The sequence below is a fragment of the Dermacentor silvarum genome, chromosome 3, assembly GCF_013339745.2.
Source record: "Dermacentor silvarum isolate Dsil-2018 chromosome 3, BIME_Dsil_1.4, whole genome shotgun sequence".
NCBI lineage: Eukaryota > Metazoa > Arthropoda > Arachnida > Ixodida > Ixodidae > Dermacentor > Dermacentor silvarum.
Window position 1 is genome coordinate 228,704,355 of NC_051156.1, and position 25,851 is coordinate 228,730,205.

At 48.3% G+C, this 25,851-nt stretch overlaps 1 protein-coding gene across 4 annotated transcripts in view; it reads left to right on the forward strand.

The window, feature by feature from the left end:
• The window catches only part of LOC119446839 (RNA-binding protein Musashi homolog Rbp6), a 648,548-nt gene that overhangs the window by 268,635 nt on the left and 354,062 nt on the right, over positions 1–25,851 (forward strand). For 3 of the 4 annotated variants that reach the window (XM_037711402.2, XM_049664456.1, XM_037711404.2), the window contains exon 6: positions 6,989–7,063. The exons of the other annotated variant lie outside the window; for it this stretch is intronic. In XM_037711402.2, coding sequence (XP_037567330.1) covers positions 6,989–7,063 — 75 coding nt within the window. The remainder of the gene's footprint in view (positions 1–6,988; positions 7,064–25,851) is intronic. 4 annotated transcript variants of the gene reach the window in all.

Below are 25,851 nucleotides of genomic sequence, written 5' to 3' on the forward strand. Positions count from 1 at the left end.
GGTGAGATATGGCTTCCACGACCTCGTCGAGGGTGTTGAAGGTACCGGTCTGCATGAGCCGTTCTGTGGATGTGCGTAGTGGGAGGCCTAGGGCGAATTTATAGATTTTACGAACGAGGGTGTTGACCTGGCCAGTCTCCTTTCTGAGAAGGTGTAAGTATGGGAGTGCGTAAGTTACCTTTGTGATGACAAGGCGTGTATTAGTCTGAGAAGGTCATTTTCCCGCAGACCGCCGTGTCGGTTGGACACGAGGCTGAGGAGTCTTAGAGTGTTGTCGACGGTGGATTGGAGTGTCTGGAGGGTGTGCGTGTTGTGTCGATTGCTCTGAAAATGTAGACAGAGAACCCTGAGCTTGCCTACCCTGGGAACATGTTAGTTGCCGAGGAGAATCTGGATGTCGGGAGTGTGTCTACGGTTGCTGGTGTGGGCGGGAAGGAGAAGGATTTCCCATTTTTTCGGGGGAACAGACGAGATTCACGCGTCCCGCAATGGCCTCCACCTTATCGGTGGCGGCCTGCAGGACGTTTTGAATCTCATCGTCTGAGCCACCTGTGACCCAGAGGGTGATGGGTGATGTCGTCTGCATATAGCGAGATATTCAGCCCTGGGATGATCTTAAGGGAACGTGTAAGGTGGAGCATGGCGAGATTGAAGAGCAGGGGAGATAGCACGGACCCCTGGGGTGTGCCAAAGCTCCCAAGGTGATAGGTAGGGGATTGCTCTGCGCCAATAAATATTGTCGCGGTGCGGTTGGAGAGCAATGTGGCAATTATAATTGTGGATCCTTTCGCCTACCCCCAGAAGGTTTAGCTCCCAAAGTATGACGCAATTATCCACGTTATTAAAATCGCCGTGAAGGGTGATACTCAGAATTGCTTGTGTGTCGTGAGTATAGGGTTGGGTGTCAAGATGTCGTGCTTCAAGCGAAGTATGACGTCCTGAACGATAGGGAGCGGCTGAATCCCACCATCTCTGATGGTGTTGTCCTGAATATATTTATTGAGGCGGTTGATGATAATGTGTTTGAAGGTTTTTGCCAATGCATGAGGTGAGTGAGATTTGTCTGAGGTTAGATGTGGTGACGGGTTTGTGGGGTTTGGGAATAAAGATGACTGTGGCATCCTTCTACGAGGATCGAAGGGTGCCAGTGTCGAAGCAGTGGTTGAAGTATGTTGGTAGTGCCTTGACAGAATGGTCTTCCAGGTTACGGAGAATTTTGTTACTAATCTGGTTGGGGCCAGGAGCGGAGGTCGTGCGGAGGTTAGCCAACGCGTGGCGCACCTCGGCTTCTGTGATCGGTGTAGTAAGGTCTGGGTGCCGATGTAGTGGGGGAGTGGACAAACGGCGTGCGGCTGTTTTTCTCGAAGCTCGGCAACGAGTTCCTTTAAGTTGTCTTTGTGAGCGTGTTAGGGCTTGCTTATGTGGTGGTCGTGATGTGTGCGTGAGGTGGTGGGATTTATTGACCCTTTTCGTGGTGATCCCGTGGGCGCTGCCATGTTTGATCACGTGGTGACGCGTCCATTGCTTGCCTCTACTGCCTCCGTTGCCTCCTTGTTTACAAAGGAAGTGTATGACGCCGGCGCGGCTCAGAAAACCTCTGTTTTCGGAGATATCGTAGACGGTGACTAGGTCCACGACACGAAGCTTTAATCACAGCTTCAGAGAACATGCAAAAGCGCTTTCGGAGCTGATTAAGCTATGTCCAAACGGCGCAAGCAGCGTTTATGGTGCTTGTTCTAAAAGCGGGGCTAAATATGTATTCCAAGCTATCCAAAAATTCCGCTCATTAATTCAGTCAGGATTAGTGTGTTTTGCTCATTGTTCTTTATTCAGCAAATTTTCGAAGCAGTGGCTTGTCAGTTTCTTACTCAGTGAAGTTCCTCGGTGCGGCCACTGTCTGATTATTTTCTGCCTAATCGCTCGCGGGTGTGCTCAGTTCCTATAGATTTGTTCTTGCTACGTACAAGGCTTGAAACGTAGCTGTTTTGTACATTGTAATACCTTGTAGCAAATATATATTACAGTTAGTAACTCGCTTACTCTTGTGGACTGTCACAAAACATTCAGCTTCAACCAGTCGTGCGCCATCGGTGTAGTCCGTCATTTATTGTGCGTGTACAGTGCGCATATATTCAAGTTTGCGCCCATTCACTTATTCTTGATACGTCGGCGATAGAGTGGGCTTAAGTTTTCCTGCCATTTGGGACAGATGTGTATAGATAACGTGCGCGAAACTTACTATGACAGGAAGCGGCGCTACTCCCTTTCTCGTTGTTTAACGAGTGGTGCTCACTCTTGCCGACGTTCTGGGGATAAAGCCCTTTCTTTGAAGTTTAGCGATACAAGGCTGGCGGATGAGCAAATTCCTGTATCCTCGAGGAAAGCCGTACATCTCGAAGTGCCGGTAACACGTTCGGACAGTTGCAGCAGCGGTCCGCGAACTTGGCCACACAGATTCATTCTATTCCTTAACATGCCAGTCACTATTTTTGCAGCCAACTACTGCACACGTCTTCAATTCATATGATTCAATCTAGTATGATTGGAGCACAGTGTGTTAGCGAAAACTCAGTTGCATTTCCGACAGCTGATCGCACAGAAGCAAGGTAGAAGCGGTAATGGTTTTGTATTCGTGCGCGGTCGCTGAGGAGACGTATGGCGCGCCGCCGTGAGCGCCATCTCGTTTCTCTGAAACAAACTGCTCCGCGAAAAGGGTTACTAAGGTGTCGTAATAGTTGCCACGTCCGCTTACTGCCAAGCTGACCGTGCCTTCATCGCAAGCTCTCACACCATCACTACCTATCCCTACGTCCGCCGAACCACCCTTTCTCACGGCTGTTGCTCCTGAATCTCCGCCATCTACGCTACCCTCTCCCTCCAGCAAACGCAATACCCCCGATACGCCGCGCACGGAAGATCGCCTAGACAACGCCCTCCTTGAATTTAACGATATAATTACCACTCTTGAAACTAAAGAACATAAACTATAAGAAGACTTCATGACCTTCCAACATAGCTGCACCGCGCGTCGCACTTAATGACAAACTCGACCGCTTTCTTGAGCCCGTCACAACACAACTAGCCACTCTCACTCAAGCCATCACTCCACCCTCTACTAACTCCGCACCCACCTTCTCCCGAGCGATGGCGAGTAGTCCTGCCCGCTCCGAACTCGAAGTCTTGCAATGGAATTGTAGGGGGTTCGGCCGTAAGAAAGCCATGCATTCAGCAGTACATTTCCAGGTGCAACAATCCTCCTGTCATCATCGCCTTACAGGGAACCCACGAAACCGTGCGATTCCCCAGTTACAATATCACGCAAGCCAAATGCAACACCAAACCTAATACAGCCGTACTCTTACTTAAAGTAAAACACCTAACCGCCACCCACTCTCGATTCGAGGACATTGACATAGAGCACGACTTTATCGAAATTCTTCCTCGCAAGATTCGCACTCCGGCGGTATACATTCAGAATGCTTACAGTTGCCCTGAAGACAAAATTCGACACACTATTCGCTCATGCCGTCTCTGCTGCCGGTAAGCACCCCTTCCTAATTCTAGGAGACTTTAATGCCCTAAACAATTATGGGGTTACTCGCGCAGTACACCCAAGGGCAGATTAGCGGCCTAACACTCATACAGAGAATCCAGCACGCCAACTGGACTAACTTACAAATCAGCCTCGGCAGCGATCATTACATCATCCAAACCGCCTTACGCTTCCGCCACAAACCCCTCGCACCAAAGCCCCTCAGCCTCACTAAATGGGACCCGTTCCGCGCTGCAAGGCAAGTGTCTGCCCTTGCCGATCGACATTGCCGACATCACGGAATGGGTCCAACAACTCCAAGCCGATACACAGGCACACACCACAACCCCCCCTCTCTCGACACACCGCTCCCCACAGTCGATGCCCGGCTCTTACACATGTGGCAAACCAAGGCATCTCCCCTCAAACGCTGGAACAAGCGCTGCCACAATCGAAGGTTAAGACTTCCAATTGCTCAGCTCTGTCTCCAAATTCAAACGTATGCCACCAAGCTGACTAAGCAACAGTGGAGTCAAATATGCGACAGCACGCAGGGGAGTGGCTGGGTGGATCGAAGCGCCCCGTAGCCCGCAGGACCTTTCAATAAAGTTATTCCATCCATCCATCCATCCATCCATCTCCTCCTTGAGAGTGGCGTTCTCTCGAAGGAGAGATGTTTCGAGATGGGAGGGCTGAGATGGCGAGGAGCAGGTGGAGTCTACTCTAGCCCAGCTTACCTGGGGTGGGGATGTTGCTGGCTTTGAGGGTGGTGGTGGTGGGGGTGATACGGCGGGCCAGGCTTCGTCCTGGGAGGCGGAGTGTGGCCTTGGGGTCTTGTTGCTGCTCCTGGCGCGGGCTTGGGCAGGGTCCAGGGGCGAGGATGAGGGTGCTTGTGGGCTCCTGGCCTTGGAGGGAGTCGGTTGAGGCTTGTAGCACTGCTTGCACAGCTGGCAGCCCGTAGGCTGTGCACCGTTACAGACGATGCACACCGGTTTGCAGTCGTGGTCCATGGAGGGGTTGAGGGTTCCACAATTCGGGCAGCGTGTGTCTGTAGAGAATGGGCGATGTGGGCAGCGTGTGTCTGTAGAGAATGGGCGATCGGGGTTTGCACTCGCTGCCGCAAAGTCCTGGCGATGGCCGACTTTGCGGCAGCGAGTGCAAACCCCGATCTTCTGCCGGTAAGGGATACAGCAGAGGGCAGAGTCCGCCGTGCGCTTTTTCTTTCGCAGTTTAGTTCGCGTTGAAGGGAGAGGTAGCACGAAGGTCAATTTGAACGCTGCTGCTGACGCGCTTCCTCACTCCCGCATTTTGACAGCAAGTTTCCGCGGTGATCGAGTGAGATGTGTTCATGTTTGCTTGTGCGCGTGTGACACCTTGCTTGTTAATTTAGTTGGTCAGCGAATGTTTACAAGTTTATACGGCCGATAAAACTACTATCTAAACTTCGTATAGTTGACTCCTAATTTGCTGTTGCAATAGATGCTTCGCCTTTCGGGCGAAACTGCGATTGTTTTTCCTTTTCATGTCAACTAGAATATCGGATATGCCCGTTTTCTTTCTGATCCCCACCGCTCTCTTCCTGTCTCTTAATGTTACGCCTAGAATTCTTCGGTCCATCGCTCTTTGCGCGGTCCTTAACTCGATCTATAACTTGTTCTCGAGCTTCTTTGTTAACCTCCAAGTTTCTGTCCCATATGTTAGCACCGGTAGAATGCAATGATTGTACACTTTTCTTTTCAACGACAGTGGTAAGCTCCCAGTCAAGATTTGGCAATACCTGCCGTATGTACTCCAACCCAATTTTATTCTTCTGTAAATTTTCGTCTCATGATCAAGGTCCCCTGTGAGTAATTGACCTAGATAAACGTACTGATTTACAAACTCTAGAGGCTGAGTGGATATTCTGAATTGTTGTTGCTTTGCCAGGCTATTGAAAGTTATCTTTGTCTTCTGCATATTAATCTTCAACCTCACTATTATATTTTATCGGTTAAGGTCCTCAATCATTTTTTGCAATTCGTCCCTATTGTTGCTAAAGAGGACAATGTCATCTCCAAATCGAAGGTTGCTGAGATATTCGCCGTTGATCTTCACTACTAAGCCTTCCCGGTCTAATAGCTTGAATACTTCTAAGCATGGAGTGAATAGCATTGGAGAGATTGTCTCTTGCCTGACCCCTTTCTTGATAGATAATTTTCTACTTTTCTTAACCTCCCTGCATTTCCTCCCTTCTATTTCACTCTCTCCGCCCCTCTCTCTCTTCTAATTTTCTTGTGGAGAACCAATGTAGCTGTAGAATCGTTATAGATGTTTTTCAAGATATTCACGTATGCCTCCTGTGCTCCTTCATTACGCAATGCCTCTGTGACTGCTGGTATCTTTACTGAATCAAACGCCTTTTCATAATCTATGAAATCCATATATAGAGGTTGATTGAAGTATGCAGGTTTCTCAGTGACCTGATTGGTGACCTATTTTGTACCGGGACACTAATAATATATTGAAGTGGTCGCTTTTGAGCGCTGTAAAGCGCCCTGTCCGCGTGCTTTACCTCTACCCCGCTGCCCCTTTCCTTGTAAAAAGGATAAATAAAGTTGTTGCTACTACTACTACTCGTTAGCGTTCGGCTGGTGGAAATCGAGTGTTCGGAATACATTCGGCAGCTTCTTCCAGAGTGCCGGGCTCCGGAACGGAGTGCTTCGAAGCTCTCACCTTGAAGCTGAGCGCGCGACCGAGATGCGGCAAAGTTCCGGTCACGCGGCGTACATGCAGCGCGACCTGATAACTTGTTAAGCAGCGGTGAACAGGCCACGCTATCGCAGCTCAGTTTACGCTTGTATGCATCTTCTCTCCCGTACGAATTCAACTGGCGGATGCGGGTGCATAAAAAAAAAAAACTTTCACGTGGTCATTCTGTCGACACAGATGCTAGCGGTTTTGGCAAAATGTATTATCTTGATCTGTTTTGAAAATCGGATTCTTACCCCCCCCCCCCCCCCCAAATTGACAATTTTCATTAGGCGCAAGGTGAATTGAACGGCTATTCAGATAATTAATTGCTTAGCCTTTTTTTGTGTCGTGCAGGTTTATTTCGTTGACGGAAGTGTTGTATGCCCTGCTGATGAAAAAAAAAAATGTTGCCTCGTTGTCGTGGCTTACGAATATCGACGTGTAAAATGGCCTCGTAGAGCGCACAAGCGTGCACCTTTTTTTAATGTGGAATTTTCGGGAAACAGTTAAAAAAAAACAAGCTCGCGCTTGTTAGATGCGTTTTAGTGCTCGTTTGTTGTTGCAATTCATTTGTCGGGAAGGCCGTGTAAGACCTAGTGTTCGTAGTGAGGTGTCAAAAAAAAAAAAAGAAAAAAAAAAGCTGCGAATAAAATTTTAATGCAGAAACTGGCGCATGTTTGTTTATATTTTGGCTGATTCGTACTGTTTGGTGTTTTCCGTTTGTAGGAAGGCCCTCCCGAAACACTGGCGTTAGCCCTTGACGGCAATGTAAATAGCTATCTTGCGTACGCTTTCGAGGAGGTGAGTCGAATCGGCCCGAGCCTTCTTCTTATTTTCATCTCTTGTTGCTTTGAAAACCACCCGGTGTTGCGGCCCCACAGCGATCACAACTTTGAGCTCGCAGTGAAGAGAGGTCAAAAGAAATCAAACTGCGTTCCACACGAATCTGTGCTTGCAAGACGTGCCGAGAAAAAAAAAAAAAAAAATGTCGACGGCTTAATTTGGGCTGTCTTGTGCCAGGCCAAGATTTCATTGCCGCCTCCTCTTTTCCATTTCCATAATATGGGGCTGTAATAAATTGTCGATCAATTGAGGAGGCATCCGAATACAGTTAAAAAAAAGAAGAAAAAGAAAACATAGCACTTACGGCCCTAAACGTAGGGAGATCCTCGATCAAATAAATCTGCAAACTAGTGCGTCATTGGGATGCTACGTGAAGCAAGAAGGCCTGCAAGCACTTTTTATGTATAGATTATGCCGTGGGGTGACCCACGCGAGAAATATTTAAGTCATAGAAACCGGGGAGAAGTTTGAATGAGAAATATACATAAAAAATGTCAGGAGGTGTTTGATTTCTGAACCCAAACTATAGGCGTCTACCGCAGAAACCGCGACCACTTCATGCCTTAGGAATAGTGAAAGTGGTCACAAATAGGGTTTGCAAGTGCATGGGGTTGAAGTATGTTGAGGAAGAAGAGCGGCATTGTCGACGAAACACGCGCAGCGCATTTCGGCAACAAACGCTGCCCGCGACCGCCAACCCAGGCGGAGGAGAAACAGCGCCGACTGCGCACGGACCTCGCGTGTCGAGCTGCGTTCGGCGACGAACGCGCGTTGCGCGAGGGCGGCGAGAGGGGAGACGCCAATGCGGTTCAACGGCGTACATTTGTTGCAGTGAGAACGTGGAGATTTTTGTTTCGTTCCGTAATTCCGTAGAGCTGGTCTGCAAAAAGCATACGTGTTTTTGCAAGCGCACGTACACTGTGAAAACCAGACGTCACTTTGACGCTCATGTATTTATCATTTTTGACAAGCCGTCGGCGTCATTCCGACAAGACGTTGCTGCCGCCGTGAACCAGGAGAGTAGGAGGTAATACCACACGAAAAAAAGAAATGCTCGTGGTAATAACGCGATTCGATTGACTGCCTTGTGCAGTACGTCGTGGTGTATATAGGCGTTACAAAATGGCACGCTGCCGTCATTGTGACGGTTAAATGCACGGAATAAGCGCTGCGAAGATATTGCCCTTCATGTATTGTCCGTCAAGATGTTGCCCGTCACAGTGTATGCGCCGACGATTCGTTATACGTGTGCTGTCTTGTGTGGAGCCATGTCGGGCTATGGCGTAGTTTCCGCGAATCGGAAGACCTCTAGAAAAAAACCGCTCCTGCGGTGGAAAAAAAGACAGACAAATAAAAACGGTGAGCTGTATATGCGGCCTTTGTGCGATAGTGATTTGATGTCATCATAGATTTTAAAGCACGCGAAAACAGAAATAAATTAAACGTGGCACCTCTCTTTTGTACTCGCCTCGAGAGAGAGAGAATAAATTTTAATCAAAAGAGCACGCGAGCGTAGGTATAGCTCCTCCGCTCTGCAGTGGGTGGTCTCCTCAGTCCAGGAGTCCAGCAGCCTTAGCTGCCCTTCTCGCTCGGTTGACCAGGTTGAGCTGGGCCGTCGACTCGGAGCTGGACAGCGCTGGCTCCAATTGCCGTGTGGTGGTGTGTGTTATGGGTGTGTTGTGCTTGCGCAGGCCTATACTGTGTGGTAAAGCGTTACGCATTGATCGCAGTGTGGACATTTATAGGAATACAGCGCAGGGTGTATGGCGTGGTAAAGACTCAAATGTGGATATGAGCCTCGATGATTCGATGGCTGTGGCGTTCTGCTGCAAAGCACGAGGCGGAGCCACGGGAGCCGCATTTTCATGTGGGAGCAATGAAAGAAAGTTCGTTACACAAGAATGTGGGAAGGAAGGAAAGAGGGTAGAAGGAAAAGCAGGGAGGTTAACCAGTTTAACAAAACCGCTTTGCTACCCTACACATGCGAGCGGAAAGAACGCTAGGTGGCCTAAATTAATACGAAGCCCACCAGCACGGCGTCTCGCATAGCATTCGTTTCGGACATGAAACATGGTGATGTAACTTTATTTTGTATGGCTGCACGAGACTGCGATCCGACGTCGCCAAGCAGGCGGTCACTAAAGATGCGGCCCCCACGAGTGAGCGTTCGAGTATCAGTCTCAGCAAAAGGCGTTTTTGATTGTTGTTTGGGAGTGTTGTCCCGAAAGATAAAGCTTGCTAGCGCTTGGGCTGGTTGGTTCATGGTGCGAAAGTAGGGGAACTGACATGACGAAGAAAGGACGAACGCGGCGCCGTGTTCGCCCTTCGTCTCGTCAACTTTGTGCTGTTCGCCTACTTTCGTATCGAAAGAGTTCACTGTCGCACAACCGACACGGCGCCCTCTCTTCCCTCCTCTGCTTCCGCGGGCTGTTTTCACTATACTGACCGCTTCATTACTTTTTCGCGTGCTTGCGCTCTTGTGTTTGCCGATAGCACACATCATCAGAGACACACGAGTGCTCGTGACTTGCTGGCTCCCCGTGAAGGACATTTGCCCCAACTTGGCCATTGACCTCCATTGACCGCAAACTGCCAGATCCAACCCTTTCGTCAGATATGTCGACTCACTTAAACAACTTACTGTTAGACAACCAGCATGGCTTCGGACAAAGAAACCTTGCAGAATATATTTGTTCCAACTCTTTAAGCACCTCCGTCACCACATAATCAAATGAAATAGGTACAGCGATGTAGTAGTCATAGATTATCCTTACGAAATGAAAAAAAAAAAAAGCGTATGATCGCATTGCGCATAAGCAAGTAAAAAATGTTGGTCACATTGCATGAGACGTTAACCAAACGTGTTAGATTGCTGAGATTTTATGCAGTGTTGTACACCTTCCTCTAAAACAGGAACGAAAGCTTGTTCCTCGTTCCTTCTCAATCTTGGAACGAGTTCCCGTTACTAGTTCCTTTAATGCGAAAGGAACGCGTTCCAGTTACACTTCGAACATTGGAACGTGTCGTTACATTAACATTACATTTGATTTTTTTAAATTAAAATATAGTGTCGGATAATCCTGAAGCGAAATAAAGTCAGCAGTTTAGAACTCGCATCGAACTATGCATATTATACGAATTTGAACATCGCCGACAGCAGATTATTATTATGTGGATAAAAGTAATCCAAAGAAACGCTCCTAGACGATTTTTTTCACGGAGCACCGGACATACTCCAGACATGTCTAACTGCAACTTTGGTGCTCGTCTATTACAAGTGCAACACAACATGGCACTTTCCACTTCGGTCTTCAAATGCGCATACTGCGCTTCAGATCTGCAAATATAAAGTTACACGCACCAGTATCCTCCTGAGACCCGAACACAACAACTGGACATAATCGCTCTTCAAGGTGGTTTTTATTGCCTGCTGTTATGTCGTGAACTTGAGAAACATTTTTTTAAATTTTCAATACCACGGATAGATGTCAAAAGCTCCGCCTCCATGTACGCGAAAAAAATCTCCATCATCTCCTCATGTTAGCTGTGGTAAAAACTACATTTCATTGTTTAAACGCTGAGATGAAGACGGAACTACGTGTAGCACAGTGCCATGCTGCTGCCGCGTCCGGTATTTTCACGCAATCTCGATGACTTCGACAAACGCCTTGAAGTCTTTCGGCCGTTTGGGACGACACAGAGGTGTAGACCAATTTATTATTAAAGTTCTCGATAGCGGATGACAAGAATATCAGTAAACAACTTCTTTACAGTTACACATGCACCGTACTTCACACCCAGAGTGAATATGTTGCGTAGTCACTTCGGAGTGGCTGCATCATTTTTCTTGCTCGGTTCTCGAAGCCATGCCAGAGCAAGTGCAGGTCCTTCGTTGTAACCTCAGCAAAGTGGAGGCCACCGAGCTGAACATACGCGCTGGAAGACGAGTCACTACAAGGATGGCTCGAAGGCAAGATTAAATGTGGGCACGCACACTCTTGCGGTGGAGGCGAACTCCTCGTGCACATATTGGCCCTTCTCGTTTGCTCGAGCCGCTTGTCTTGCACGGCTTCATAAATATTGAAAAGCGCGGCGCTGTCGCGTAATTTAAACATGCTTCCACGATAAGTTTCCCTTTTTCTTTCTTTCTTTCTTTTTCTGTTCGGCTAATTCTTTGCTTCTGTATGCGTAGCGATAGTTTTTGTACTTCCGCCTCACGCCGCCGTCAGGGGCGTTGGACTTGAAAATCGCTTGCGGGTGGTGTCCTTTCTCTCGTCGCTAATTCCTCTTGTCTTTAATACCGCGCTCACTTTCTTGTGTCCTCTTCCTTCTCTCCAGCAGAAGAAGCGTACGCGGCCGCTTTTTTATTAAATTTTTTTATCTGGCCATAGAGGAGGGTGCACGGGAGGAGGCGCTGTCTCGAGTGTGCCTGGCGGTGACTCTTTCCCGACGTTTTAATTAAGCCAGCAGCCTCGGCAGCCCACTCCACGTGCGCCACAACAGGCCAGCTCCGAGTACCGGGCCCCTTCGCCTCACTTTTCATCTTTTGTCTCCGAGTGGTTTTGGAGTACTTTTCTCTCCGCCACTATCCCCGGTGCCCGCAGTGCACCTTTCATCCGCGGCCCCGAGGCGGCGGCGTGGCTCGGACCCGCTCGGCTGCACTCTGTTTTCCTGCTGCCTCGAGGCTTCCAATAGATGGCGCTGCCGAAAGCACCGCCTCCCCTGGCGTGGCGCGCTGCATCCGATAACTCGATTAGCGCGCGTTTTGCTACACCGAGTGACCACCTAGCCGGTCGGAAGGTACTGAGCCGCTTTTCTCGAATACGTCGGCTGACCTGTGCGAACGCCTCGCTGCGAAAAATGTTTACTTTGCGTTCTTCGTGTCAGCGAAGGAGAGGAGGGGGTTTACGCGCGCCACGAGTTGCGTGCACACCGTGGTCGCCGAAATGATAGAACGCTACTGCGCGGTCGGCAGGCGTTTAGCAATACAGGAGATGACGAAACATGTGACAACATTCTCGCAATGCTCGAACGACGCGTCTACTGCACAACTGTCATGCACAATGATGCATTTCAGGGAAAAGATAAATGCCACACCAGACTTTGATTTATCTGACTTGAATTCATGCGACAGCAGCAGGCTCTGACAGCGCGCTCTGGCAGCGCAGACAACACTGTGTGCAACGCACACAGTGTTGTCTGCCAAAGCGTCGTCCATATCTAGATGGCGAGTTGGTTTCGATTCATTCTATAACATGTGGAATAGCGCAAACCGACAGGGACAAAAGGCAGAATACACGGCGACATGGGGCACTGACTCACTACTCAGATGAGGAGTTCAGTGCCGTGTTGTCGTGTATTCTTACTTTAATCCCTGTTTGTTTTGACACGTTAGAACGAATAGCACTGTCGGTTGAGGCCTCCGAGAAACACGCACATAAGACGAAGGGAAGTGGACAAAAAAGCGCCCACTCAGTCTAACCATGAATATTTACGCAGTGTGACCATGAATGATTACCGACTCGCCTAGCTCTCTTACACTCACGCACTCTCAAAGCGTATGCGTAGCCTAGCGCAAGTTACCGAGTGTGTATGTTGCGAACCAACGCACTGGGTATATCCCGTCCTGCTTCCACGTGTGCGGCAGGAAAGTCAGTTTGAATCCCGGTGGCGGAGGTATGGTGGAGCCCTGGAATAGGGGCCCCAACCATCTTTCATTTAGTTTCAATAAAGTTTTTCCTCGCTTATGCAAAAGTTTCGTTTCTAGCGCGTGAACGCCTATTCGGCTACTCTCCGCATGTTTTCCCGACGTTCATCTTCTTGGCCTGCGGTGTGCGACCCTCGATTAATGTCTGTAGCCCAGTGGTTGCGCGTCTCGACGTCATCAAGCTCATCGCGCCCTTCTTAGTTTTCTAGAACTAGCTTGGCTTCCTCTGTTAGCGAGTGGCAAGACTTGGGACATAACTGCTCCCATTTTTCAGCATTCCTTTGGTGTAGCGCGACCTGCAGTGACTGGCCGTACTCTATATATTGTCATTGTCTTGCTTTATTCTTTGGTATTTGACGTCTTGTTCTTTGTTTTCTGTTTGCTTCTCTTCAATCAATCAATCAATCAAATCTTTATTTCCAACGACAGTTGGGGGTCCCTTAGGCGAAAAGCGGTAATAACACCACTTGAAAATGCCTAAGGGCCCACGTACATGACAGCGGTGTTAAAATGCATACTTTCAAAAACAAATTTACAATAAGAGAAAAAAAAGATGCAGGTAAAAAAAAAATTTTAAAAGAGGTTGTGCAAATACAACAATGGAACAGTAGAACAAATGAGGATATATAAGTACACTCTAGGACGGTTGTGTTTTGGAGCTGAAATATTCGGAGTTCATGTGAACACATATAAAATGACGAAAACAATAAACGCGATATAAAGAGTAATGAAGCATTCTTGATCATGTTCGAACACTATATTATAAAAAAGTTTACACAAGAGTTAGAAAAAATTCACGCATTTGTTTTTTTGTAAACGTAGAAAAGTTAGAGTCTTTCTCTTCATATTTATTAAGTAGGGATGGCATTGTGAATCTAAGAGACTGCAAAAAATAGGTCGTACGCGAACGAGGAACAAGCCACCTGTCGGCGCTGCGGGTGCGTGAATCCGTGTAATGCATGCTTATGTTGGATGAATCTTTAATAAACGCTCTGAATTGTTCCTTTGCGAAGAAATAAGCATACATCAAACGAAAATCGAATATGCGTTTCACACTGATTATTTTATAGCGAGCAAACAATGTACCTGTAGAACTATTGCACGGGACGTTTGCAATGTACCGAAGTGCTCTCTTCTGCAATAGGTGAATTGTTTTTATGTTACTTAGGGTTGTGGTGCCCCAGACTAACAGGCAGTAATTTATATGGGAAGAAAACAGACCATGATAAATCTGAAGTTTAGCTTTTTCTGGAAGAAAGTGCCTACATCGTGACAGAACACCAGCAGCACGCGATAATGATTTGGTCAGGGATTCAATATGGCAAGTCCATGTCATATGAGCAGAAAAAGTCACACCCAGAGCTTTATGTTTCTCTACTATTTCAACGGGTATTCCCTCAAGCGTTAATGATTGGTTCACGTTTACCTCCATGCCTCGGGATCTGAAAAAAAAAACAGCTTTTGTTTTTTTCGCATTTATTCGTAGCCCATTAGCAGTGGACCATTGCAGCACATCTGAAAGTACACTTTGGGTTCTGGCAACAATTTCAGTTGAATTTTGTCCAGAAACAAAAATACTAGTGTCATCGGCGTAGAGTAGGAATGAGGCATCATTGTTTATCTTAACAATATCATTTATGTAGATAATGAAGAGCATTGGTCCTAATATGCTTCCTTGAGGCACGCCACAAGAAATGGTTTTAGAAGAAGAAAAACAGTTAGCAATTGAAACGCATTGCTTCCTCTCAGACAGATATGAACTAAACAATGCATTAGATACACCACGTACCCCATAAGCGTTCAACTTCCCGAGTAAAATGTAATGGTTTAGGGTATCGAAGGCCTTGCTATAGTCAATGAAAACACCAAGCGTAAACTTTTTTTCTTCGATGTTCTTAATTATCAATTCTTTTTGAGCTAACAGCGCAGTCTGTGTAGATTTACGTTGAAGATCACGAGTTCTTGTAATAGCGGGCCTGCGTGCTTTGCAGATATGCAAACAAGTATCGAGGTTTATTGTTTGGTTGCTTCCAAAATAGATGCTACGCTCACCGGCGCGACTTCAGAGGCCGCATATGCCGTATATAAGCCGCATAAGCCGAGGCTGAATGCAGCTTCCTCACCCGCCATGGTTGCCGCTCTGGCGTTGCGCGGCTGCTAAGCACAAGGTCGCGGGTGCCTTTCCCAGCCGCGGCGTCTGCATTTCGATGGGCGCGAAAATACAAACATGCCCAGGAACTGTTTCGGGAAGTAAAAACGATACTCAAGAACAACATCTTGTTGGATCCGGTAATCTCTAACAACACATTTTGGTCTGCTAAAGCGTATGCTTTCAAAGTTACGTATTTGTGCGCGCAAGAGAACAATATTGCGGGTGAACAGGAGCGACTCCCTTTGGGTTTTTTTATTATCTTACGCAATGTGGGCACACCGGCAGTCCTTGTTCCTTTTCTTATTTCCAGCTGCTTTTGTTATCGAATAAAGCGTGCGTAGAGGCAGCGATTATTTCCCTCCGAGCACTGGAAGATGGTATGGGTTCGTTTTTTTTTTTTTTTTTTTTTTTTTTTTTTTTTTTTTCTTGCTCATTGATCGCGACTCGTTGAACGTACGCAGCAATTGGGGAAAGCAAGAAAGAGCAGCAGGCTTGAGCCCGGCTGCTGTTCCTGGGTGTCCTTGCTGGCATCTTAGAGAGAAACTGGGAGCGCGCATTGTCCGGAGTGGCCAGGTAAACAGAGGCGCCTGGCGGCGCCCAACTCTCTGCGCGCGCCGCCTTTGTCACGCAGGGAGCTTGTGACGCGTTAAATGATGCACCACCGCCGACTTCGGGAGTGCCTCCGGCAGTGCACGCTCCTTTGTTCACTACGAGGGCACACGACGGTGACGCCTCGCGCTTAGGAGCCTTCGCTTTTTGCACAACGCTCGTCTGGTAACAAGATCGGGGCCCCGCGGTTCTCCAAATGAAAGCAATGCAACAAACTTTCAGGGCATCCAACAATGCACACGACAAGCGCAGGTGCCGTGAGGGAAAGAGAGGAATGAAAGAACCCGCGTTGCATTTTGCCGCTGCGTGGTTGCAGTTCCCAACGTATCGTGCGGGCTACTTTCACTTCTTTCAGTCCCCCCTTCCCCAGAGCAGGGTAGCATATACGGGACTTAGCCTGGTTAACCTCCCTGCCTTTCCCTTGTGACTCCTCTCTCTCTCTCTCTGGCGCTGGTGTCTCAGCATTGTCATTTAAGCGTGGAAAACCTAACGCGTAGCCTATGGTAGTGTTTGTCATACGCTGGACCGATTCGCCTCCCCCAGCTGTGAATAGTTCAGCAAACCAATTAGTAGTTATTTAATTACTGTATTATTTATGTTTCAACTCGGGAAATCATATTACTGAATTTTTTTTAGTAAAAATGCGTTCTCCATGGCCACAAATATGAATGAACACATTATTTTGAATTTCCTTGATGTGCAACTGCTTGTAAAAAAAAGAAATCTAGGTTTTACGGGTGGAAGCCGCAATCTAGTTACGCGTCACGCTGTAGTGAGGACTGCGGATTCGTCTCCTCCACGTGAGTGCACGTAAACCTAAGTGCACGCGCGTTTTTTTTAGTTTCCACCCCATCGCGATGCGCTCGCCCTAGCCGGGATCGAATCCGCGACCTCAGCAGCGCAACGCCATATAGCCACTGGGCTAACGGGCCTTGCAGGGCTGAACGGGCATCGGTTTAAGTGAGTCGGTCGTTCTTTCCACGCTCGCCCTTGTCCAATTTATGTGCGCCGGTGTGATTAGCGGAGAAGCTCTGTAACCATTCCCATGCAATGCCGCTTTTGTCGCTATGGGTATTGCACTCATCTTCTGGCCTAATTGTGTGTATGCGGGAGTATAGTTCGGGGCATCCTCTGCAAGCGCTAAACCTACGAGAGGGTGCCTGGCTCACTTCGTTCTCCCGCTTCTGCAGGCTACACGTGCCCGCAGTATTGCGTCACTGAAAGCTCGTCGAAGTAGAGATGCAGCGATCTTCTCGTCATACCGAAGAAACTGTCACGGCTGAGCTACCAAGGGAAGCAGCAATACTATCGGGGAAAATTAACGGTAAACTTTGACATTGTGACCCGGTAATCTGTATAACTTGACAGGCGGCTGCAGACCCCGGGTGTCCCCCCCCTTTCTTTCTTTCTTTTCTTTTCTTTTTTTTTTTTGTTTTTACTGTTGCGGCAGTTCACCACGCAACAACACTTGGGCTATACGTGGGTCGTCGTGCGGCCGCTCCAGCGATCGCAAAACAACGGCAAGATGAGATCGCAAGCGCCTGGCTGACAGAGATGGTGGCTGTCACTAGGGTACGGTGGCTGGATGTGTGGATGTGCCGACCGCGCGTAGTTCACCACTTCTCCGCATCATGACGCAGAATTGGCGCTGCGGACATTATAACGGTTCAGCCGCGCGCAACGTCCGCTGCGCTGTGTAGACGAGCAGCGTGTTTGATAGTATCGCTGCCTCTGCTCCAGCTTTGAAGTACGCATTATGTAATGCCGTTTTGAGCAGTGTAGGCAAAGCCAGAATGGGGAACTTGTTACTGTCGCCTAGTCAAAAGACACTACATGCTGAAGTCAATTTTCTAGTTTGGCGATTGGTCACATATATTGGTATAAACGCGGCGCTCCAGCCCATTGCATTAAAGACGTATATGCATTTTTTCCATGCATGAAAGAATACTGCAATGTTCTTATACGGTATATGGAAACGTGTTTACGTGATATTTAGTGAGTTCTAACGTTTCAATTTCGAGAAATCCAGCTATTGTGTTTATTGCTGCCTCAGTTACGGTATTTAAATTGTTACGAGAAGAATCGTGTTGGTAAGTGCACATGGTTCACTATTTGTTCGCACTAAAATAAAGCAATACGTCTTGGGCTAGATTCATGAATATATTTAAAATACAAGAAAAGTTCTCGTAACTTGAGTCGACAGACGCACTAACATAAATTAGTGGGCCAAGACAAACGATGGCCCACCACATCATAACATTATTCACAGCACACGGCTCTGCTTCAGGTGCTTCCTCTTCTCCCTGTTGCTTTGGCGCGCCATGTTCTTGCCCTTGACAAGAAATTAAAGGGGCGTAATTGAATGGAGCTTCGCAACATCGTTTGTGAGCTCTTTCTTGGGCCGCTCACAGCCGATCAAATTCGGAGGATTCAGCTGCAGAAAGGAGGCAATGTCGGCGATCCTTCGTAACTCCTTTAAACTAAAGCACAGCGTGAATGCGTCTTCGAGCGATGCTACCAGTTTTTTTTTTTTTTTTTTTTTTTTTTTTTTAAGTGCTTAGGAAGGGAGCAACAGCCCTGACCTACTCATTCTGTTCAATTCAGTAATGTCCCTGATGTGCAATCGGAGCACTTGGTTCTTTGCAGGAACTTCCTTGCTACATAGCCTGCGCTATATATAATATCAGCCTAGGGTCACTTTCCTTTTCCCTGTAGCAGCGAAGCGGTGCTCGATGTCGCAGGCGCTGAGCACCTCATGTGCGGCTTGCAAATTTCCAATGTCGATCGAGGAGCTCAGTACGCTTTTCGGTGTACCGCTTGCTCATTAACGTCGCCGATATTGAGCAACCTACTGAGCAGCCCAGGGCGAACATTTCCGCTGTCTTTCTCACAAATTTAGAGCCCGTCTTGCAGTTCTGAGCGAAGCAGTAAGTCTCCTTGGTGGTCTTCTTTGGTGGAGCATCGCCGCCGCTAATCTCGTCGGTCATTTTTCCGACCTGGAACATTCCACATCGCTTAGGAACTTGCAAACAGTACGAGAGACGCGGAGCTCTTCACCTTTGAAACCGACACGAACAGACGACATAGAACTATTCCAATTCTGGCTTTAGTTTTGTTTATTATTATTATTATTATTATTATTATTATTATTATTATTATTATTATTATTATTATTATTATTATTATTATTATTATTATTATTATTATTGCTCGCCGCCTTCCACCTGTAGCAGACGACGCGCGCTGCGGAACCGTTCTACTGACCGCAGCGCCAATTTTGCGTCGTGAGGCGGAGAAGCGGTGAACTACGCTCCAGACGCGCCGGTCGTGACACCTAGCCACCGTAACTAGGGGAAGGAAGGGCGCTGGCGATTGCCGGCAAACTTGAAGTTAGGAGCGCCTCCTTCAAACGAGTGACCGGACGAGAGTTGAATAAAAGAAGACCAGTCCTGTTGACAGCGGAGCCGTTCTTGATAATCTAATGGTATCTTCGACTGGTCGCATCCATCCCCCGAAGCAGAGTGATGCAGATCCGGCGCTCCCCGAACTCAGAGGTAGAGGACAAGCGCGCAAGCCGAACGTGTGACTCGCTCTCGGAGGAGGAAATGGCAGATGCGAAACCACGTGACTACTGCTATCGTCTGGTGTTTCGCCTATCCAAAGATAAACCGGCGGATGCGCCGGTGGGACGACCGTTCGTTGAGACGCCAGCATGCTGTGGCCTAGGTTGCCTAGGCTACGGTGTACCGTTGCCAAGAACGGCGACTCTGTGCTGTGATGACGTTGCTGGAAACGCTCATCTCGGCGACTGCTCCGACGACAGGGCTCGGAGCGTCTCAGAGCGCTCGACGCGGGAGGAGAGCGATCGAAATGAACCAGCCGAACGCATGGCGCGTACCCTCTTTCAACCAGCCGAAGACAACGCCGCTCGCGAGAGCGCTCTAGAGCGCTCCGATGCGACCAGTCGAAGATACCATAAGAGTGTTTAAAAAATAAGCGTGGTGAGTGTTTAGGATATTTAAAAAAAGTATTTTCAGCACGTACACATGTTCATCGCGAAAATTACAAAGTGATGTACAGAAGCCGAATTGAGAACCTTCGCTCGGACTATTGACGCATGAAATTCATGCAATCTCCTCTCCCTTTGAAATGATCAGTTATTTTAGAAATGATCTCGACGCTGTTAAGGTTACATGCAAAAACAAATTAATGGATGACATATAAAAGTATCTAACCGCCGAGCCTTCCGACACAAATTGCGCCCGGCGACCAGATCACTTCCGAGAGGCGCTACTTTAGATCTCTCAACGAGCACTACTTGCCCCGAAAGGCCGTGTTAAAATTCATGGACAGAAATACCCCGGTAGACACGCCAGTCTATTTAGCGCAATCTGATTCACTCAGCGAATCAGCTAACGCTGTCAAAAGTGCAGATGAATTCCACTTTTAGTTGGCTGTAAGATGTGTTTCAAGCGCAAAAATGAAGATGTGTACCTAATGGTATAAACGTTCCATATATTAAGGCTATGTAAGTAGTGCATGGCCGGTATTTTCTAGCGATGCCTTATGACTTATTCTATACTAGTCTTATCATCCACCGCTCACGGCTGGCTAATCCCGTTGCTAACGCGAGCGGACCGTCGCTCTGACCACTGACAAAGCCCGATTAACGCGAAAAGGCATTAGCACCAGAAAGGCGTCGCTACAAAATCCCGGCCCATTTGTAAGCCATTGTTTTGTCATGCTGCACGAATAACCTGCATAAGTTGATTTCTGTTAACTCCGACGTGACGTGGTCGCTGTGGGTTTCCAAGAAGCATGCGCGGCTGTTTATTTTCCAGTTTTCCTTCAGCGAGCACTCGAGCTGTGTGTCCCACTTCTTTCTCCTGCCTGCGCCCTTTCGTGTCATTTTTTTTTTCTTTTTTTAAGTCATCAAGCCTGACCAAATTGACCACCATTCCACAGTAAAAGATCACGAGGTTGGCGGCTTGAAAAGAAAAGAAGGAACAGGGGCTTGGCTTTTTTTTAATTTTTGTCTACTGCCGCTCACGTAAAACCACCAATCTCTATCTCTCTCTCCTTCGTGGAATTAAGCGCTTTCAGCTTTGTTTTGTTTCCATACATGCGCTCTTCATGGCTTTTGTGCACCGGTTACCAAAAAGAAAACCTTCGATCGCGTATACTACGAACAAAAACGTACGTAGAAGCATCGTGAACGCTTCGCCTAAATATGTCCTCAACCTGTGCACAAATCGAGTAGCGTGCGTTGCACGACGTGAAGAACGGTGAGGTAATCAGACATGCAGCGTCCGCGTTGATTGTACAATGACACCCATATTAAGTAGATCAGCCGGCGAAGCTGTTTCTTCTCGACAACGGGGCTCTCGCTGTGCGGTTTTTGCCGTTTGCGTTTTGTTCGCCCGCCCATTGCCAGTCGATACCCGGTGGAGCCGTCGTGTGTCCGCCGCTAATTACCGAAATCTTGGCCGCCTCGTGTTCCTTGCCGAACTGGTGCTGCCTCCGCGCTGTGAGCGCGATCTCAGCTTGCCTGTCAATGAGCTCCGCAAACGACACTCTTCTGTATGCTCGCTTCGCCCTTCGGGCGCACGCGCGCAACACACTGCAGGAGCCGACCGATATGCGCCCCCCCTCCCCTTTTGAAACGTCCGCTCTCGGGGTTTGCGAAGACGCGCGAGCACGTCGTGTCTCTCATTGGCTGCTTCACTGTTCGTCTCGCCTCCACTCCACGACGCGTCATACATGCTGCAGTCATGGCCTTGGCCCGACGTGGCCGCATGCTAAGGAATGTTCGCAAACGCCGTGGGTGTCATTGGGACGGGGTTTTACAGCGAAGCTAGTAGCCTCTAGTTGGTCGGGATTTTTCGCGGCGCGTCCTCACAACTTAGAAAAGAAAAAAAGAAAAGAAAAACCTCCTCAACGCAATAAAAAAAAAAGAAGAAGAAAGAAAAGCCCTTGAGCGTTTGAAGCGACAACTGCATACATTCTTAGGTATCACGCATACACTCTTAAAAATAAACTTAGTAAATAGCTAGTAAATGCACGTTTTTACTAGGTTAATGTGTATTTTACTACCTTCTGACTAGTTCTGTACTAGCCAGTGGTTAGTAAAGCTAGTAAGTGCTGCCTTTACTAACCAGAAATGCTTCTTAGTAGTTTTTACTAAGTAACTACTAAGCAACTACTAACTTGTCTGGCCTTGGCCTATTTTGCTGTGATTGTAACAGTCTTATGCGAAATTTAGATTAAGTGTAGTGTTGTTCATTATGTTGGATTAACAGTTATATGCGACGTCGTATCACACATATGTACAGACAGTAGGCTTTAGACATTTGAGCACATAGCTTTGATTATTTAACCAAATACATAGGTGCTCACCGGTGCCACATGTGCTCCCTCAAACTAGGCCTATAAATACTGGTGACGTTGCTCTTTTAGTAAGTGTTGCGTAGCACCTTTTATACAGTTTATACTTCATGAACCCGAACCGGACTGGCTTCCTAGGTTAGAAGGGCTGATGTTACATGCCCGAGTTTTGATTGTTCCTCTTTTCAGCCCTTGATGTGCTGATATGATTGTACACTGTATTTCTGTGTGAATTTAATAAAGGCAATAAAGAAAAAAAAAAGTTGCGTAGCACCTTGGTCGTTCTATATATGTTTTCTTGCTTGGCGTTGCTTGTTGGAAATATGTAGTACATTCTTACCCGGAGTCAGTGCGGCTTCATGTCCTTGGCAAATTTACATTACGTATATGTTAATGCCACCAATTAATGCCTTAATATATAGGAATAGGACGCGGCTCCTTTCATGTATATTTACTATTTTACTTTTTTATGCTTTTACAATACCATCGACTTCATAGGACAATGCAAGCGGCACTTATTTATTTCTTTATTTATTCAAAATACCCCTAAAGGCCCTCCAGTAGAGGGTATTACATAGGGGGGGGGGGGGGGGGGAGGCGATAGCTGATCATACTGTGATAACACTCTATGACAAAAATGCAACAAAAGCGACAAAATATGCAGACACAACTTTGTGTAAAAAAAAATAAAATAAAATAAAAATGAAAGTTCGGATAAAACGGAAGTAGCACAAAATTAGCATACATTTGAACACTTGATACACCTGGAATTCCGAATACATAAGAATACATAAATCGAATAGGTCCCATTGTATTGTTGGTAATTATATTTCAGTTGTGTTAGTAACTGCACTACCGAGGTAGTATTTAGTTACTACTAAGTTAGTGCTTTTTGCTAGCTTCAGCAGGTAGTGAAAAGTACTAACCATCATTTTACTACCTGCACTTACTAAGAAGGTAGTGCTTTTTGGGACTAGTAACGTGTTAGTATTTACTTAGTGATTATGACGACCTTTTTTTTAAGAGTGTACGACATACAGCGTAGCATTCCTTTCAATAAAGAACGAGCACCCAAACCACATCATTGATGATAAGGTGCTCCTGGTAACCATGCGAAGCACGCGACGCTCCCCGCGTGAGGTGACGATCGCGCGCTAATCGCGCGATTAGCGCGCGATTAGCGGCCACTTCGTGTTACCGGAAGTGAGCGCCGCCGCTAGGGGCAGCACGTGTTCAGGAAGCCTTGGAGCAGCGGCACAAGAGTGGATAATTTACAACCTCCGTCAGCATTTAATCTCCCATACCTAAAGATATGCAATTTTTCGCTATTCAGACGCCAAATCCTGAGCAGGTAGAAGGTTTCATGCCACTTACTGTCAAAATACCGTCATTTCCAACACGAGAGAGACGCGTCGTCTGCTCGAGCAGACGGCGCGCTGCGCTTGCCGCTGCTCGCCGCATCGGAGTCAATCGGAATGTCGGCAGAAATATAAAGGGACGTTCCTCCAACCAAATAGAGTTGTTTTAAGCAGGCGAACGACATAAATGCATCGAAATAAAGCACCTCTGCCGCGCGTGCCCATAAAAGCGCCAGCAAAGCGAGTGAAAAAGTGGCCCCCAGAACAGGTGCTGCCCCTTGCGGCGGCAGCGTGCGTAGAGTCACACTAAGTGGCCGCGCCTCGCGCCGCCGTCGGATCACCTACCTTCTTCCACCGTGGTCTGTATATTATGAAAGACTAGCTACTCATTTCATCATTTCGAAGGGCCGGGATAGCGAGTCAATCTTTTTTTTTTTTTTTTTTTGTGTCCCGCGAATGATACGGAAGGCATTTTTACAGCGAAGTTGTATGTGACTAGCCGATTCGTCCGTCTGTCGTCTGTACACCGAAAACTACTCCGACGACACCTATCACATGGTGTGGGCCTGCCCCTCCAACCCGGCCATCCCTCCCATCCCCAACCCAAGCCGGGAGGACTGGGAGGCGACCCTGCTCGGCTGCCACGACTTACTGGCCCAACAAGCCTTAGGGCACGTTCACACTGGGGAATCTGGCGTCTACAGCGAACGGAATTCTCCTGCCGCCGAAATTCGCGCCGGTCACACTGCTAGCCCACCGCGCCGCCGGAACGCGATACAGCGCCATCTGCGGTGTAAAGCGCTAACCTCCAAACAAGCGCCGGATATACCGGATGTGCCCGCAGCCTCGAAACTGCGCAGTTATCTCCGCTCGTGTAGAGTTCGCGTGGTTTTATTTTTGCGCAACGACAATGAACCCTGATCAAGAAGAGGCAGTACTGGTAGGCTTGTTGGCAAGCACCTTTCTGGCGATGCATGACGCGCAGAAGCATTCGCAGAAGAGACAACGCCAGCGGCGATGGTGTGTTCATGCTGCTTTACAAAAGCGCGAAAAGCTTGGTCACGACACCAAACTACTACCCCTTCTGCGAGATCGCGACGTGGAGTACTACAGAGAGTAAGTTCAGATGTATTGTTATTCGTGATAACAAATATTAAGTTTCGGACCAATTCGATCAGCATTTACGACGTCGCGACAGACACGACTGCGACAACGCGCGCGCGTCCGACTCGGCCGCCATCTTCGAAATTCTTACTCGCGCTCCGATTGGTCCGCGGTGAGGGAATCCGGCGGCAGCTGCCGCAAAAATCGGTCCGAGACCGATCGGCGCGGAAAGGGCTATTTCGGCGGATCTCGCCGCCGCCGAACTGGGTTCCGCGCCGCTGCAGACGCCGAATGTCTCAGTGTGAACGCGCCCTTAGTTGGGCGCGCCCGGGCGGCGGCTACCGCCACTGGGGTCCCGAACTAGGGACCTCCACCCAGTATTTGTAAGGACCAGTCCCTGACGGGCTGGTCCAAGCATACCTCCTGTCCCTCCATATCTAAATGAATGTTTTCACCACCACCACCACCTCATGCGCGAGCGCTAAAAAAAAAAAAAAAAAAAAAAAGAGAGAGAGAGAGAGAGAGAGAGAGAGAGGTGTGCGATTGGCTGCGCCATAGTGACGTCGTTGCTCTCCGTCGCAGCCGAGCGCGCGCACAGAAGTTTATCTCCGGCTCCGAAATGGGTAGGCCACACGTACTCCTGAGGAGCAGGCAGCTTTCGATCAGCAACGCCGCGAGCAGAACCGGGAACGAGCTCGTGCGTTGCCGATGCTGCAGCCCGGGCACAAGAACAGGCTCGTGCAGCCGAGCGCAAGCCGCAACTGCGTACCGAGGATCCGGCAGCCTTCCAAGCTGTGCTACAACGCAGAGCGGAATGCAAGCGGCAGTGGCTGGCGGATGCCGCCAACCAAGAAGCAATAATTCAGGAAGACTTTAACCCAGTGATAAACACCGGGGCCGCACGTTTTAGCTTCGCTGGTTAACCATCTGTACGGTGTGCTTGGGCGGTGATGTTTCCTTTTTCTCTTTACGCCTTCGCTATAGTCTTACGTCGCGCTGCTGAGCTCGATTGGATCCCGGCCGCGGCGGTCGCATTCCAATGGTGGCGGCATGCAAGAATGCTTGGGTACCCGGTGGCCTTGGCTGCACGTTGAAGAACCCCCAGGAGGTCACAGTAAATTCGGAGACCACACTACGGCGTGCCTGGCAATCACATCGGGGCTTTGACGCGTAAGATACCAGAATTTAATTTTTTATTCTAACGCTATGCACATGCACAACGCAGGCGCCCTGTGGGTTTGTCCTCGGGGAGTTATTTCGTAGTAACGACGTGGTGTTGAGTGCTCACACTCAATACTGCTGGCAATCCTGGCACTACTCAGTGGCTGCGGTCGTCTTGGCGCCATTATGGTAAACGCGACAGCGCTGCGGTGACACGAACTGCTACGGAATGAGGCGCAACGTGAACTGATGAGGCAAGCAAACTGCTGCC